Source organism: Eublepharis macularius, chromosome 7 (assembly GCF_028583425.1).
Source record: "Eublepharis macularius isolate TG4126 chromosome 7, MPM_Emac_v1.0, whole genome shotgun sequence".
Lineage (NCBI taxonomy): Eukaryota > Metazoa > Chordata > Lepidosauria > Squamata > Eublepharidae > Eublepharis > Eublepharis macularius.
Window position 1 is genome coordinate 88497964 of NC_072796.1, and position 17756 is coordinate 88515719.

The following is a 17756-nucleotide window of genomic DNA, read 5'->3' on the forward strand; positions in this document are numbered from 1 at the left end:
CAGCCTGCTATTAACTTGTAAGTAATTAGGCATGTAGATTTTTTTCTTTGATAGCAAACCATTTTAAAGTTGACAAAGGGATCAACCATTTGGAGTACAAAAGAAATAATCATAAATAATGATCCACATGCTTGGTACAGTTTAAGCCACATTGGTTGTCTGTCAGTAGGATATATATTGGAGTTGTAGCTGAAAATCTTAAATCATCAAACAGTTCAGTACCAAGTAGGACTATTTGCTTTATTTATACCCTGTTTTTCTCCCCAGTGGGGGACCCAAGCTGTCTTGCATAATTCTCTTCTCTGTTTTATCCACACAGTGATAAAATAAGAGCCAGTGTCTTGTAGCAATTAGATAGTTGTACTGGGATCTAGGACTCCCAGGTTTGAATCACTGCTTTTCCATGGAAGTTCTCTGTGACTTTGGGCCCATTATACACGCGCGCTCTCTATCTCACAGGGTTGTTGTGAGGATAAACGGAGGAGAGGAGCATGATGCTGTTTTGGGTCCCCATTTGGCAGAAAGGCAGGATATAAATGAAGTCAAATTTTTAAAAAACCACCATGTGAAGTAGAGAGTATGTGACTGGCCCACCAGGGTGACCCAGCAAGCTTCCATGGCAGACTGAGGATTCAAACTGATTCTCCCAGATCCTAGTCTGGCGTTCCTACCACTGTACCGTGCTGTGTTTAACAGATGCAGCTATTCTAATTGTCTTTTCTAAAGTATATCAGTTGAGATACTGAGGAAAAAACCTCTTTTTATACAGCTATATCATTTAACCTATAAGAAATTTCGCTTTTAATCGTGTCTGGGACATAATACAATGTACATCATTTTGAATTATTTGATACTTCAGCTTGTTACAGTATATGCAACTCATTCGTTTTGTAGAGAGATGAATTTTTTTAGATTAAGGGCCTACCAAAAGAGACCTGTTTGCTTTTATTCCTGTACAATACCTAGAAGTTTGCTGGTGTTTTCATAAATGATGATGAACTCTTTGACCCAAATTTCCCTCTGTTCCTTTCAAATACAACAGAGAACCTACATATATGTTCAGCTAGAGATGTGTTTTGTTTTTAAAACGCTGCTTTTTGTGACTTCAGATGAATAGGATGATATTAAATTACTGGTCATTTAGCCTAAGACATTTAGTTCAGAGAAACCTAGGGTGTGATGTTCTAGATTTTTTTTTTTTACATACAGCAAGCTGAATTAACTTTTGTTTCATACCAGTAGCTCACTCTTCCATGAAGCGTGGGGGGGTGGGAATTGTATATTTCAATGAATGCATGGAACATAACATGGTTAAGTAAAGTATCTACAGGATGTCCTGTCTGCTGTATGTGTATTGCTGACTGTAATTTAGACAACCAAATACTTAATTCCTTGAACTCTTAAACACACAAAACACAATCTCAACAAGCTCTTCATGTGCAGCCTTTATTTGTATTTATTTTACTTCATTTATATCCTACCTTTCTCCCCAGTGGAGACCCAAAGTGGCTGCCTTACTACTCTCTCCTCTCTTCTTCTCCGTCCCCCCCCACCCCCCGCACAACAATCCTGTTAGGTTAGGCTAGGCTGAAAGTATGTGACTGATCTAAGGTAGCAAGCTTCCATAGCAGAGTGGGGAATCGAACCTGGGTTGCCCTGATTCTGGTCAGTCACTCTAGGGAGGTTTACTCAGACGCCTTTCCCACTGAAGGTAGCACAATATGCTTTTTTACTGTGTGTGACTGGAATTGCAGTCGGTGTTCAGCAGTGTTTCAGCCAGTGTGTACAGCATTACTGAAAACTAAAAATTTCAGGTATGAATAGTGACTTGAAATTAGATTTGGTCCGTATTGACTCTTCAAATGTTACTTCTTTTCATATTGAAGGAAACAGATGCTTCTAGAAAATGTATGGATGACAATAGCTATAATAAGGATATGTGTACCATCCATTTCTTAAGATACAAAAACTGCAGAAAATTTTGGGTAAGTATGCTTGAGAATCATTTCCCATTACTTGAACTCTAATGTTCTTCATATGTGTGGTGTTCATATCTGAACTTTCAAGATCATGATGGTAAATATGGCTATATTTTTAACACTAGAGCTAACAATGAAAATGTTCTACTTTAATCTTAAGTACAAGACTTTCCCCGGCTGGCAAATCAAGGTATATCTTAAATTGAAAGTGTGTCAGTTATAACATGTGTTAGCATATTACCATACAGAAAAATGTTTTCTAGCCCAGTATCTTGCAGTGTAATCTTGAAATGAGAACTAATCAGAACAGTTTCAAGAACTCACTTCTTAATAGTTACCCTCAGTGTAATATCAACAGTTTAAATCAGTATATGTTTTATACATACGGGTATGTATATTTGTCAGATATGCAGAACAAATTATATCCCGTGGGGTAGTGTGACTTGGTGAGTCAGCTCAGACATAACACAAAAACAGGGTTTAATTAACCTAATCATAGCTAATTGATCATTAGAACTTTAGGATACATCAGACCAAGATCTGAGGCTTGGGCATGAAGTCACTCTATACCATGGTTTTGTGATATATGGAGTATGGTATTTTGGCTTAATCCTTTTTTCCCCCCATCGCTTCATGCCAAACTCACCTATTGAGTTTCATGGTGAGAGTAGCTCAAAATAAAACCACTCTTGCCTTCAGCTAGCTCTCTATAGCGCAATACTTCTCCCTCTGGTTTCTGGTTTGCCTAGCAACAGACTCCTTTCTTCCTCCTGGTTTTGTTAAAGATGCAACTTACATCCCTCAAGAGAAAAAAGAAATTCCGCTAGAGCCCTGGCTATCTTGAACGCCTGTGCTCCAGCATCAAGGCATTTATGTAAGTGCCCTGTTTATACTCTAGGTATGTTGGAGGAACATGGTGGTGTATGGAGATGGAAACATGCCAGGGCAAATTAGTAAGATGGGGGGGTGAGATCAAGTGTCTGCTGCAAAAGCCTATCATATGCCTTGGAGCAGAGATCAGGTACTTGGGGTGAATTTTTTAGTTTTCCTGTGTGGGTTACGCTGAAATTGGCCGTGGGCATTTATTTTCTTGGAGTTTTGTTGAGGAAGGGGCTAATATGAAAGTCCTACCACTTCCTTGGCTAACTTCTGAGTGGGAGGTGGGAATTGTGACTCGCAGGCTGATTGCCTTTGTGAGAGTAGCCTCTGAATTTCGCATCCTTGTATTGTCAGTAACCTGTGGTAACAAGTTGATGGTATGGTATATATCTTTTCCATCCTTTAGCCACTATAGTCCTGTTCATAAACTACAGTGAGCACACATACAATCCGTGTACAACTTTTTCTTCATACATGTGTTGAGTAATTTTCATGTTCAGACGTGTACACCTGAATGTATATCCAGGCACTAGTCTCTTGTTTCATTAGTAAGCTGAAAGGGCATTGGCTCTGTCTTGCAAACAGACATGCACACCTGTGCATTCACTGTTACATGTGAACAAGGCTCATGAGGCAGGCTAGGATAGCACTTGGGCCTCCAGAATGGGAGGCAGAAGGAATAGTGACAGTGCTGAAACCAGGATTTTCACTGATCGTCTCCAAGTTGGTTCATGGTTTCACTAAACACTGTTGAAATAAAGCATGCTTTTGTGGTATGTCTCAACCAGCCCAGTTCACACCAGGGGTCTAACAGTTGAAGCCTGCCTCTTTATGTGTTTTTGCAGATAGAGTGAGTTAATGGTCTAACGGAGCAGAGCTAGCAGGACATTCTTGCTCCTAGCTGAATAATGCAGTGCTACATTTTTTTATTTCCCAGGTTAGCCCAGATAGCAACTTCTCAGGATGATATGCTTGTAAAGGCTAAAATTGAGCCCTCTTGATGCTAATGCATTCCTGTCTTCTGAAGACTTCTGAAGTTAAAGCAGAAGAGAGAAAAGTGTTACAAGATGCACGATAACATTCTGGTTCAAATCTGCAGGCTGTCAGTTGGCCATTGCTAACTGTAGATCATGAACAGCTTATTTGATGTATGTTCTGTTTTTAATTCTTGATATTATCCTTTAAACTGCTTTATTCCAATCTGTCTGTGGCATTTTTCTGGCAAGATGCTTCTTATTCTGAATTAGCCCAAGTGTTCCAACTGTTGACCCTGTTCCAGCTCAAGTGTTTTTAGCAAAATGATTGTTTCTTTGCATTATGGAAGTCTGATACTTAAAACATTTTAAAGTATATTTTGCTTAAAATGAAGTTAATTTAAGTTCTTGCATTTATAGAATGGAATCATGATGCAGAGAAGAAAGGATGGAATACAACCAAATATGCCTACAGCAGAAGAAAGGGAAAAAATTTTGGAATCCATAGGAGGAATGCCATATTGATAGTCCACTAGGACTGTTTAAGAAAGAAAGTGGTTTAATTGTAAATAAGGTGTTCTGGAATTGATACTGGAAACTACCATTTCACAGTGACTAGCTATTTTGCTGTTGCTGAAAAGTTAAGCTTTAACTTTATTTAAATGAAGAAATGTATTGCATGTACGAGAAACTCAGTAATAAATTCTGACCTTTTTAATAACACTATCTGCATTGTTTTTATTCTTAGCAGTGAAAAGATCTTAGCCATTTTTATGTCCCCTACTCCTTTTGTCAATAGCCGTAGGCCCGAAGAAAGTTAACAGTGTAATCCTGTGCAGGAATCCTGTTGAAAGAAATGGCTTTAAACCAGAATAACTCTTCATAAGACTGAATGCTAACACAGGTGTGAAGGTAGGACCTCATCTGGGTAGTAACCATGTAAGGCATGAGAATTACTTAGCAAACACTATAGGAGTAAATACCCTTTTCTTTTTATCTTATCTGTGGCCCAGTTGTGAGTTCAGTTCAAAGGACCTTTGAAAGGAAGGAAAATAGCTGTTGCTGTACTGCAGTGCAAATAAATAGTGAAGGCTTTTGAGTGCTATAATATTCTTGTTTCCATGCTTCTACATGCAGACTCCCATCAGTACATTTTGGGAGATTTGACTAACGTTTGGAGAGGGGATTGTTTTTTTTCTCGCACAAGATCACGTTAAATAAAACCCTGTATGTGGATGAGCATTTATGAATCCAGCACTATGTGTCATATGACTTCTGTTAGGACAGGGGAAAGGTGGATGTGGACATCTGTATGTGGATGAGCAGTTATGAATCTAGCACTGTGTCATATGACTTCTGTTGCTATTGTCATACTGGCTGTTCTTGACCAATGCTTCATTCATGCCTGCATTCTGGATTACAGTATCTGCAGAACTTACTGATATAAAGGGATATCTGCTGCTGTTATAAGAGATGTAAAACATACCTAATAAGTTACAACTGGTTGAAGTTGAATAAGATTTGAATCCAATAGCAGCTTAAACACCAATAAGAGCTGAAGTGTACAGCTTATATAATGAAGCTGGGGAACTGTGAAGCAGATGACAAATGGACCTCCAGAAGCTGAAACAGTCAAAAAAGAAAGCTAGTCTTTGTACAATACAAACTAGTTAAGAAAAAGAGCCCTGCTAGATAAGTCCAGTTGTCCATCCAGTATCCTGTTTCATGCAGTAGCCAGTGCATTGCTCTGCAGGGCCATCACTCCACATGTGAGAGAATCACGAAGATAAGAAAGCAAGCAAAAAATTGCACTGTGAAAACCTTACTAACAAAGTGAAATAAACTCTATTAATATATGTACAGTGTATCAAGAAATAAATATACAAAGAATAATACATTAATTGAAGTTCTTGTGTACAGTAATTTCTGGCTGCGCAACAACACTAAGGCATCTTATAATGCATCTGCAAAGTCACATGTCCTTTGAAAATGAGCTTTACAACAGCCTGTATAAATAAACGTAGACTTAAAGTGATTTATGCTTACAATGCTAAAGTGCTAGTGCCTTGAGTTATATAATTTTATACAAGACGAACGTCTTAATGAGAGTCCAATTCATTTCCAGGAGGAGATGTTCAAATAGTGGAGGTGTAGTAGAGGTGTAACTGCAGCAGGGCTAGCAGTATTTCCTTCCCGTTTCTGTATTCCTTCCTCTGGCAGTTAACATGCTATAAAAATATATTCATATAAATTACATTCTTATATTTAATACAAAATTTAAAACATAGTTTATAACAATACAAAGCCACTACTCCATGAAAAAGAAGAACATGTCCAAAATGATTCATATGTCTACCTCAGCAGCAATTCATCGAAACTAAGAACCTCTATTTAAACAATACTGAACAGCCGGGGAAATTCCCTCATTCAATAAATTTAAAGAAACAAAAACAGTAAACCAAATGCTCTCATTGCTAATTCAAAAAACAAGATAAATCCATGTTAACATTTAATCCAAAAGGTGACACTGTTTTTAATTTATAGATCCACCATGATTCTTTCCTTTTTTTTTTTTAATAAAATTTTTATTGGATTAGAATCATTTGATTTCACATTACAGTCAATTCCCATTTCCCAATTTCTAACCCCCTCCCTTTCCCCCCCTTTTTGTGGACTTCCAACAGTTTTCCAACCCTTTGTCCCTTTTCCCTTACTCGTTTTAAATTCATCTATCTAACAAACATATGCTTTCCCTTTGATCTAAGCAATAATTCTTTAACTATTTTTAATACTCTATACCCTATCTTTAAGTCCCTTCTTCCATTTTAGACAAACAATTTGTCCCGTTTTTCATAATTTCAAATATTTCTATAAACCATAAACCATATAAACCATATAATCCATAATTCATATAAGTCAACCAATTTAACTTATATTCTGTGTGTTACTTTTTCTGCATATCTTATCTTCATTCTACTTTAGTTATACTTAATTATATTTTTAATTTCCTCTTACTTTAATTATACATCTATATAACTATCATCAAAAGCTATCAATCAATTTGATCCATATATTTCTTCAGGTAGACTTATTCAATTTAGCATATTACACATTTATACCAAAAACAATATTAATTAATCGGTCCTTATAGTTAGTTATTTTCTATCCAAATTCTATATATTTTTCTATATATAACAATCTAACAAGATAACTGCTTAGACATTTTCATTTCTCTCTCTACCCTCCGGTAAAGTCACCCCCCTCTGCATTTTATCATGTTTCAATAGTTCTCAAACTGCCACAGTTCTCCTCCCACCTCCCATTTCTTCACCAAGTATTGCTTCAGCTTCTCCCAGTCTGTGTTAAACTGTTCTGGGTCCAGATTTCTCAATTTTCTTGTCATTTTGTCCATTTCGGCCATATACAGCAATTTGTAAGTCCAATCCTCAATAGTTGGCACTTCTTGTACTTTCCATTTTTGCGCATACAAAAGTCTGGCCGCTGCTGTCATGTAAAATAACAATGTCCTATATTGGGCTGGAATGTTCTCCATTCCCAAGTTCAGTAGCAGGAGTTCTGGGTTCTTATTAATTTGAAATTGTAGAATCTCACTTATTACTCTTATTATTTCTCCCCAGTACTGCCTGGCTACCTCACACGTCCACCACATATGGTACAGAGAACCCTCGTGTTTTTTACATTTCCAGCATTTATTAGAAGTGTTCGAATTCCCTAGCGCAATCTTCTTTGGTGTCATGTACCAACGATAAATCATTTTGTAAATATTCTCTTTAATATTAGTACACGTTGTAATCTTCATTGTGTTTTTCCACAAGTATTCCCATGCCTCCATTGTTATTTCTTTGTTGAAATTTATGGCCCACTTCACCATTTGTACTTTAACTATTTCATCTTCAGTATACCATTTCAACAGTACTTGGTATACCTTGGAAATTTCCTTCTTATCCTCTTTTTAAAGTGTCTGCTCTAGTTCCGAATTCTCTGTTCTTATGCCTCTCTTTGCACAATCCGAGTTGTAGAGATCTCTGATCTGCCTATACTGAAACCAATCATAGTTTGGTGATAACTCGTCCTGTGTCTTTATTTTGAGTTTAGAAGATTCTATTCGGGTTATCTCCTTATATGTTAAACACTGTTGCTCAGTATCGACAGCTCTCGGATCTATTACTTCATACGGAACCACCCACAGGGGGGTTCCTTCTTGTAGAAAATCTCTGTACTTCTTCCAAGTTGCAAATAGGCTTTTTCGTATGTAATGGTGTAAGAACATAGAGTTCACTTTTACTTTATCATACCATAGGTATGCATGCCATCCAAATATTTTTTTGTATCCCTCTAGGGCCAGTAATTTCTTATTCTTCAGCGTCATCCAGTCTTTCAGCCATACTAGACAAATTGCATCATAATAAAGTCTTAGATTGGGCAGTTGCATTCCGCCTCTTTCCTTTACATCTTGTAGAACTTTCATTTTCACTCGAGGCTTCTTGCCTGCCCAAACAAAGTCTGATATTTTCCTCTGCCATTTTTCAAATTGCTTAGAGTCTCGGATGATTGGTATTGTCTGTAACAAAAACATTACTCTTGGTAACACGTTCATCTTAACTGCTGCAATCCTTCCCAACCATGACAAATTCAATCTATTCCATTTGATCAAATCTTGCTCAATCTGAGTCCATAATTTTTCGTAGTTATTTTTGAATAGATCTATATTCTTTGCAGTCAGTTCAACTCCCAAATATTTCACCTTAGTTGTTACTTCACAGTCCGTTATTTCCATTAACAGTTGTTGTTTTTGCTTAGTCATATTTTTGCATAGTATCTTTGACTTCTTTTTATTAATATAAAACCCTGCCAAATCTCCGAACTCCTTGATCTTCTCTATCACTTTTGGCATATTCTCCGTTGGATCTTCCACGATTAACATTATATCGTCCGCAAATGCTCTGACCTTATAAGAAAAGTCTTTTATTTTTATTCCGCGGATTTCTTCGTCTTGTCGTATTTGTATCATTAGTATCTCCAGTACCAAAATAAATAACAGCGGAGACAGCGGGCAACCTTGTCTTGTTCCTTTACTTATAGTCAATTTCTTAGTAGTCTCATCATTCACCACAATTGCTGCATTCTGGTCTTTATAAATTTCTTTAACTGCTCTTATGAATCTTTCTCCCATTTGTAGCTTTTCCATAGTGGCAAACATAAAGTCCCAGTTCAAATTATCAAACGCTTTTTCAGCATCAACAAAGAAGAAACCAACCTCTTTGTCACAACGCTTATCATAATATTCAATAGCATTGATCACTGTCCTTAAATTGTCTCTGATTTGTCTATCAGGTAAAAAACCTGCTTGTTCCTCCTCAATAACTTCCGAAAGCCATCCCTTCACTCTCTCTGCCAGTATCTTCGCAAAGATTTTATAGTCATTATTTAGTAAGGATATAGGTCTGTAATTTTTCACATTAGTCAGATCTTGGCCCTCTTTGGGGATCAATGATATATTAGCTTCCTTCCAGGTATCTGGAATCCGTTGATCCTTTAAAACTCCATTGATCACCTCTCTTAGGAATGGTACCAGTTCATTGGCCATTGTCTTGTAAAATTTGGCTGTAAGTCCGTCTGGCCCTGGCGCCTTTCCCAAATTTGTTGATTGTATTGCCATTTTTATTTCCTCATCCGTTACTTCATTGTTCAGTCTGTCTCTCCACGCTTCCGAAATTACTGGGAGCTTCGTTTTCTCCAAATATGTCGCTATTGATTCTTTATTCACCTCTTTCTTATTATACAATTTAGCATAAAATTTATAGAAGGCTCTACTAATGGATGTCTGTTCCATATACGTTTTATCATCTTCACATATTTTATTTATGATTTTCTTTTCCTTTCTTTTTTTCAGTTGCCATGCCAAATATTTCCCAGGTTTGTTTGCACCTTCAAACCCTTTTTGATTCAATCTTTTAAGATTCCACTCCAATTCTTTATTATTCATTGCTGTCAACTGTTCTTGTAATATTTTAATATCCTGATAAATTTTCTTTTTCCCTGGTCTCTTCTTTAACTGTATTTCTTTGGCTTTTATTTTCTCCATAATCTCCTGTCTCTTCTCCTCTTTCTTTTTTCTGGCTCTCCCATTTAAGTCCATTAGTATGCCCCTAATTACCGCCTTGTAGGTGTCCCAAACCTTATTGGTTGGTACTTCTTTATTCATGTTGTATTGTATGAAGAACTTTGTCTCTCTTCCTCAGCATCTCCATATTCTCTCCCTCTTGAAGTAAATCCTCATTTATTCTCCATCCTTTCCTTTTACTCCTTCTCCCCAATTTCCACATAATTGGATTATGATCCGAGCCTACCATCGGCATTATTTCCACTTCCTTAGTCCATAACGCTAAGTCTTTTGAGGCCCAGATCATATCAATTCTTGATAGTGTAAAATGTCTTGCGGAGTAGAACGTAAATTGTCTACTTTTCGAGTTTTTTCTCCATACGTCTTCTAAGGTTTCCTGTTGTATCAATTCACCATGATTCTTTCCTAAGGAGGTCCCTCCTAATTAATTTTGTACTGGTATGTTTGCTGACAGGGCCATCAAACGGTATAGAGACCAAGGCCATGCCTTGATAATGCCTCCTAGCACTAGAATTCAGAGGTTCATTACTAACAATGGCTATTAACCATTGATGTCCTATTTCCATGAATCTGTCCAACCTACTTTTAAAGCCATCTATGCTCATTACTACATCCACTCTCAGTGAACTCCACTATTTAATTTCTCGTGTAAAGAAATATTTTCTTTGCTCTGTCCTATATCCCATCAATTTCATATAGTGCCCCTGAATTCTAGTACAACAGGGGAGAGAGAAAAGCTATCTCTTACCTACTTTATCTATCCCATGTATACTTTTATAAACCTGTGTTATGGAGAGCTGGACTTGGCCTTTTTTTTTTTTTTGTAAACTAGAAAGTCCCAGACTCTTCAGCCTTTCCTCCAAGGAAAAGAGGTCCATCCCCTTGATCATCTTGATTGCTCTCATCTGTTTGTTTCATTGCTCTGCAACATCTTGTGGAGTTATGGATGAATAGTTGCGTCAAGAAACACCTACCATGTCTGCTTACCTGCTAGAATGCTTCAGTGTAATCTTACTTTTGTGCCTATTAATATCTCAGCTCAATTCTTTGATTCTGTTCAGTTTCTGTACCATGGTTTCCAACTCCTACTTTAAAAACACACCAATGATTGTACTGGAAAGATTCATTAGAGAAGTCCACAGTGCAAACAGGAAAAGGGATGGAGTTGCTAGGAAAAGATTAGCTTTATGTAGGTAGTCTTGTTGGTCTGCGGTAGAACAGCAGGATTCGAGTCTAGTGGCACCTTAGAGATCAATAAGATTTGCAGGGTTTAAGCTCCCTTCAGATAAAAGCTTATCACAATAAATGCATGATGTTGGGTATGAAATATTTATTTACTGGCAAATATAAAAATAACGACTATTTAATCCTGTATTCTTTCACAATGGCCAAACAGATCTCTCTCATGAAGCCTACAAGCAGGCCTTTCTTCATAGTAGTGCTAGTTGCTTGCTAGTGCTAGTTGCTTGTTAGTGATCAGAGGCATACAGTGAATGAGACTGAATGTTTTGTTTACCCATCGTGGCCTACAGTAATTGATAAACATTCTCCATTGATTTCCAGTTCTTTTTTCTAAGCAAGTGGCTATCACTGCATCATGTGTCGATGAATTTATTGCGTGGCATAAGCTTTTGTGAGGCTGTGCTCACTTGACTGGATTATGAAAATCACTGTTAATTACTAGTAAATCACATACACTTCTTTGAAGCCCCTCCTGGAAATATGACTGCTCTATAACAATCCCCCTTTCAGTAAATGGTAAGTAAGTATAGAGTATAAGGATACCATCTATTCCAACAAACTTTGAAATCTTGGAAAGCTTTTTCTACAGCCATAAGAATTCAGAGCTGTGAATAAACACTGCTCAGTTGCACTTCAGGCCAGACACAAATTGTTATGGACGCTAAAATATATTTCAGTGAAATGAATAGACAACTGGGAGATAACTATCTACCCATCCCTGAAGACCCCACTAAAAAAATAGAAGCTTTCATTAGGATCATGGTAGACGAGGTCTTATTAGAAGGTGAGATTTCTGAGGGCATACGTAAGGCATTGATTAATCCCATGCCGAGACTGCCGGTGTTCTATACACTACCTAAGATTCATAAAAATGTCTTCCCACCACTGGGAAGACCCATTATCTCCAGAAGTAATTCAGTGCTCGAACCACTTGCTAGATATATTAATACATTCTTACAACCTTTTGTGGCAGCCATGTCCTCTTACATTAAGGATACTAAGAGTCTTATTCAGCGAATTGAGGGCAGACAATACAAAGAATCAAATTTTTGTCACACTAGATGTATCATCACTTCCATATCTTTAGAGGGAGCAAGATCGGTGGAAGCAGCTCTTAGTGCCTGACAGTGCCAAACCCCGTCCACTCCTTTTTTATTACAATTAGTAGATACAATGTTTGAATATAACTACATTGGGTTTCAATCGCAATATTTTTTTGCAAATAAAAGGAGTGGCTATGGGCTGCATGGCAGACCCCAGCGTGGCAAATCTATATATGGCACGCTTAGAACAGATGTATATTTATGATGCCACTAACAATCCCTTTTTTGATAAGGTCATCTTGTATTATCGCTATATAGATGACCTTCTGGTGATCCTAGAGGGACCTGACGTTGTAGATAGTTTTGAACATTGGCTCAGTTCAATAGATGCTAACATATAGTATTCCTGGGAATCCAACTTACACTCCATTAATTTTTTGGACATTTACCAACCTGATTGGGGTTAGATCCTTTAAGAAAGCTACTGAATACTTACCTTGGAGATGGCTCATTCCATCCTAAATGCCTTAAAGATAATATTCCCTATGGGCAGTTTTTGTGCCTCAAATAAAATTCTACTGACCCAGTAGATTACAGGAGAGAATCTAATATAATGCAACAGTTGTTTCTCCAAAGAGGTTATCCAGCTCCCTTATTTCAGAAAGCTTTGGACAGGGATGATGGAGTGAAAAGAGAGGAGCTATTTAGTAGCAAAGACAGTTGTAGGGACTTGAGGGTAAGATGGAAGTTGGATTTCACACCTATGGCATATGATATCAAAAAAAATCTTTACATATTGGAATCTCATACAGGATATCCCAGGTTGTGAAAGACCTCCTACGGTGAGTTTTAGAAGGACTAAAAGTCTGAAAGATTTTTTGGTGCATTTGGACCACAGAGACCTTAGACAACTCACCCCACATATTGTTGGTCACTTCCCCTGTGGTAGATGCAAGGCTCTACAATTGTCACTGATGAGGGACAGGTTACCATACACCTTCAGTCTTTTTCTACCTGCCAAACTGAAGGTGTTGTATACCTCATTATATGCCCATGTAAAAAACTCCATGTGGGCAATACGACCTGCCCTGTAAAAATGCGCATTTTGGAGCATATTTTGAAGATTAAAAATAGATGCTCCTTTAGTTGAGCATTTTTACAATCTTAATTATAAAGAGGACGAGTTAAAGTACACTGTGTTATTTGTGGCAGCTAAGGGTTCTCCTCTGAGAACAGCAAAAATCCTATTACAAAGGGAGACGCGATGGATTTTTTTCTTTGAAATCTATGAAACCTGTGAGCTTGAATCATGAATTCAATTTATCTTGTTTTTGTAAATCATAGCTTTTGTAGATCATAGCTCTTGTATATGATTCACTTTCCTCTGTACTTTGTTTCTGTATCTTTAAATGTATGTATGACTGTATACTGTGTCTGTATCTTTAACTGCTAAGGGATTTGCATCTTTCGTGTTTTAAACTGTGGTTTCAAGTTAACAAGCTGTGCTCGGCCAGTTCAATGGGTGCACCATACTGATCCATGAGAGTTTGCAGTTGTCAGTAGAGATGGGCACGATCGGCATTACAATAGAAAAATACCCATGATAATGGCGTTTGTGCGATCGGGACCTGGTGGATCAGTGCCGTCCACGGCGACCGATCCAGTGGTCGGGGGGGGGGCTTGATCAGGGCTTGATCGGGAGCGATCGGTATCTGATCGGGGATCCCGTCACTCCGGCGCCAGCAATCTATTCCCCTGGCAACGGAGCCAGGGGAATGCCTGAGCTGAGTTTGCCCTCCTTCTGTTGCCCTGGAAACCCGAATGGAAGCCCAGCTTTCCTTGATCAGCAGGGCTTCCTTCCAACCATGGAGCAGCAACTTACTCACCAGTTGGGAGAAGACAGCCGGGGGAGGGAGGGGGAAGGGGGTGTTCTGTAGCCATGGGCACTCCAAACGTTTTTTGTTTTTTAAAAAAATGGGGCTTTGTAGGAGGCTTTTTTTAAAAAAATGGGGCTTTGTTACGTCCACCTGCAAACAAAAAAGAAAAAAGATAATATGAGTATTTATTACCCTTTGGAAAATTACGAGTGGATACTTACCTGTCTTTGTCTAGAGACTCCTTCGGGACTACTCTGACACCTTAGCACCTTCATACAAGAGGATTTCAGTTTGAATCTAACATTGGAATATTGTTTGGCTGTTTGGCCTTTAGGTATTTAAATGTCATCCTTGAAAATAGTGTTTTGTATTGAGATTTTGTATGAAGCTTATATGTAAAGAGATTTCTGTGTGTGTGTATATATATATATATATATATATATATATATATATATATATTAGCACTTTGCACTTTGGCACCTTAAATTCAAAAACATATTTATAAAAATTTATATCTTATAAGCTTTTTTGTAAAGTGTCTTCAGCAGCTATGGTTTCTGGTCCTTTTATGTCTAGGAATAAGAAGTAAGACACATGAAAAAGAAGAAAGATGAAGAAAAATGCCAGGAAAGATAGTTAGAAATTAGAGAGCCAGTATAGTGTAGCAGTTTGAATGCTAGATTAGGTTCTTGGAGACCCAGATTTGAAGCCCTGTTCTGTCATGGAAGCTTGCTGGGTAACCGTGGCCAACAACCTCACAGGGTTGTTGTGAGGATAAATAATATATTTTACTGTACTGGTACACAAGCAGAAAATGGAGGAACTGAATTGGTGTTGTTCTGTATGTCTTGTAGGCATGTGTACCTGAAAAAACTGTGTTGAGAGGTACTGTGCCTACCAACATCCTCCAACTCCCCAACACAAACTGAGAGGATGTCGTTGAAGAGCAGCAACCTTCAGGAAGGCTAATTGCTCAGTCCTCAGGCATGAATAGTGCAGGCTGACAATGTTGTCCGTCTGGGAAAAACAAAGAGGTAGACCTTTGCCAGATCATCTGAAGCCTGGCTTGTGCACCTCATGTTCCTACTGCTACCAACTGCCTCCCCAAAGGCCTCCTTCATACTCCATAGACTTCTTTGGAGTGGCCATAAGATGAGCCTGCCCAAAAGGGCAGGCAGTGAGGGGAGCAGCAGAGATGTTTTTCTCCTCCTCTTCCTGTCCTGGAAACAGCATGCCCCTTCTGGCCTGCAAACATCATACCTGCCAAGAGAGCTCATCTCACCAGCAAATGAACTGGATGGCATGCTTAGCGAGATTGTCTTTGAAGCTCAGGTCATACATGGGTGCCAACTTGTAGTTCTGCTTGGCAAGAGGCGCCAGACAGGATTCAATGCTCTCTTGCAGCCTTTACACTAAAGCGTGCACTGCTCAATTTCTGCATGTCCTGCATCTGGGTCCAGAAAGGTGTCCATCTTCCCCGAAGCATTTGGATCAAGAGAGTGATGAGAACCAGGCTTGCCATATCAGAAAAGAGCGTGTTGGCTTAAGGACCTCCACTTCTCTCTGCCTTCTAGAAGAGAGTCATCCAGTCCTCGTTGCTGAGCCGTCTCTTTCCCTGAACACTGTCAGCCTCTGAGGTCACCTTGTCCAAGGCATTTTTCTGTTCCACCAGGCACTCAAGCATAGTGCAGGTGGATTTCCAGTGAGTGCTGATGCTGCTTAGTTCTGGCATGCCCATCAGCACCTACTACTGGTGCAGAAGACAGATAGCCTCCACACTAGGTGAGAAGTGACTTGTGAGACTCAAGCAGTTCTGGGACGGACACTGGAATTCACAAGTCAGAGCATTCAGTTCAGGATTCTCTGTAGAATCCAAACCCATCTGGTCAAGGAGGTGGACTGTGCAACAAATGGACTTGGAGCAGTCTGTGGAGCCCAGATATCTGCCCACCCCTTGGCATGCTAGTACCAGCTGCATCAAAATCTCTGTCAGAGATGCTTGGTGTTCTTTTCTTACAGAAACCTGGATGACAGAGCACCAGAGGTGGTTGCGGCGCAACTCCCCTCTTGGCTGGCTGATGGCCGCATGGCCACCACATCAGCTTTTCTCTCAGTGAAGAAATACCTGGTGGTGTACTTTAAATGGTTCCTGAGCCTTGTCAGCAGGAAATGACCCAGGTCTTTCCCTTGACTGATCCTAGCCCTACACAGCTGGTACTGTGAGAAATGGGGATCTTCTGTCTGCTGAAAGTGCTTCAGACCGTGGATACATAGGGGCACATGCTGACTAGTAGTTTCAAGCACCAAAGGAACCTCCTGTGAAGAGCTTGGGAGCAGACACAGTGTGTCTGCAGGGGGGGGCACAAGGAGTGGGGGGGGCACAAGGAGATGCCTGAAGGAGAAGGGGTTGTGATGGGAGCACATTGGGGTGCGCTTCCATCTATTCCTCTTGCACCGCCTACAGCCTCTCCTCCCTCTCCTACAATAAGCTTTTCTTTAACTACATTACTGGCATAAAACCAGCCAAGGCTATGGGATACAAGCATTTCCTAAAGGAGAGTACAGAGAAGCTGAATGGATATTTTGTGCTGGCCTTCACTGTGGAAGCTGTTGAATAGATTAGATACCCCTTGCCAGGATCATTGTTTTGGGGAAGGATATCTGCAAAATTAAGTCAGAGGTGACAAGAGATGAATTCTAGAGCAAATAAAAATTAAGAGCAAGAGCAAAAACTCTAGAGCAAGTTAAAAACTAAGAAGTCACTGGATCCATATGGCATATACCCAAGTACTTCTTAAAGTACTCATACATGAAATTGTGGATTGCATAATGAACATAGGAAACTAGCCATTGAAATCAAACTCCTAGACTTGGAGGGAAGGTAGCAATTGTCACTCAGATTTTGAAAAGAAATCCAGAGATAACAGGCAAGTTACCCTGATGTCTGTTCCAGGTAAATGGATGGAAAACATTAATTAAAAGAAGATTATACATGCAAGTTATACCGGGGTTGCTATAGCCCCAAAGAAGCAATACCAGAGCTGTCTTTTGCTTTCTTCACTCTCCTGCTCGCTGTGCCATAAAGAGAAAAAGTAGCACATTTCAGCTTAATCTGTCGGATGCTTTAAACTCTTTTTACAGCCTCTTAAGCCTCCTTGGATACTGATTAACAAAACAAAACAAAAAGCGCTGCCATAATGCCCTTATATAAATATTTGGTACATCCCCATTTGCAATACTATGATTTCAATCCAGACTAAGTTTCCTATTAACTGAAGGCATTTCTATCAGTGGAACAGATTTGGCCCCACCCCTTGCAACCCACTGATGGCTCCAAAATGCTACTCCTGTGACACAGGGAACCCTCCAGCATGAGAGCAAATCAGGGGGCTGCAGCAACAAAGAGGGATTGGCAAATTGCCCCTCTACCTTGGTTAATGGAAAATTGAGTCTAGATCCAACCCTATGTATAATTCTGGTCACTGCTTTTCAAAAATACAACAGAGGTAGCAAAGTTGCCAAGAAGGGCAATCAAAACGATAGAGGAGCAGCAGCATCTTCCCTACATGGATAGTTGTTATTTTTTAGCTCAGAAAAAAAACCATGACAAAGGTATG

At 39.1% G+C, this 17756-nt stretch overlaps 1 protein-coding gene across 5 annotated transcripts in view; it reads left to right on the forward strand.

The window, feature by feature from the left end:
* CHCHD7 (coiled-coil-helix-coiled-coil-helix domain containing 7) overlaps positions 1 to 4555 on the forward strand; it is a 9251-nt gene extending 4696 nt beyond the window's left edge. For 4 of the 5 annotated variants that reach the window (XM_054985703.1, XM_054985702.1, XM_054985704.1 and 1 more), the window contains 2 exons: positions 1887 to 1985; positions 4253 to 4555. In XM_054985703.1, the coding sequence (XP_054841678.1) occupies positions 1887 to 1985; positions 4253 to 4357 (204 nt within the window). In that variant the 3' untranslated portion in view covers positions 4358 to 4555. Of the gene's footprint in view, positions 1 to 1886; positions 1986 to 3795; positions 4007 to 4252 lie in introns of all 5 variants that reach the window. The other variant, XR_008597456.1, reaches the window with a different exon arrangement.
* Positions 4556 to 17756: the final 13201 nt, after the last annotated feature.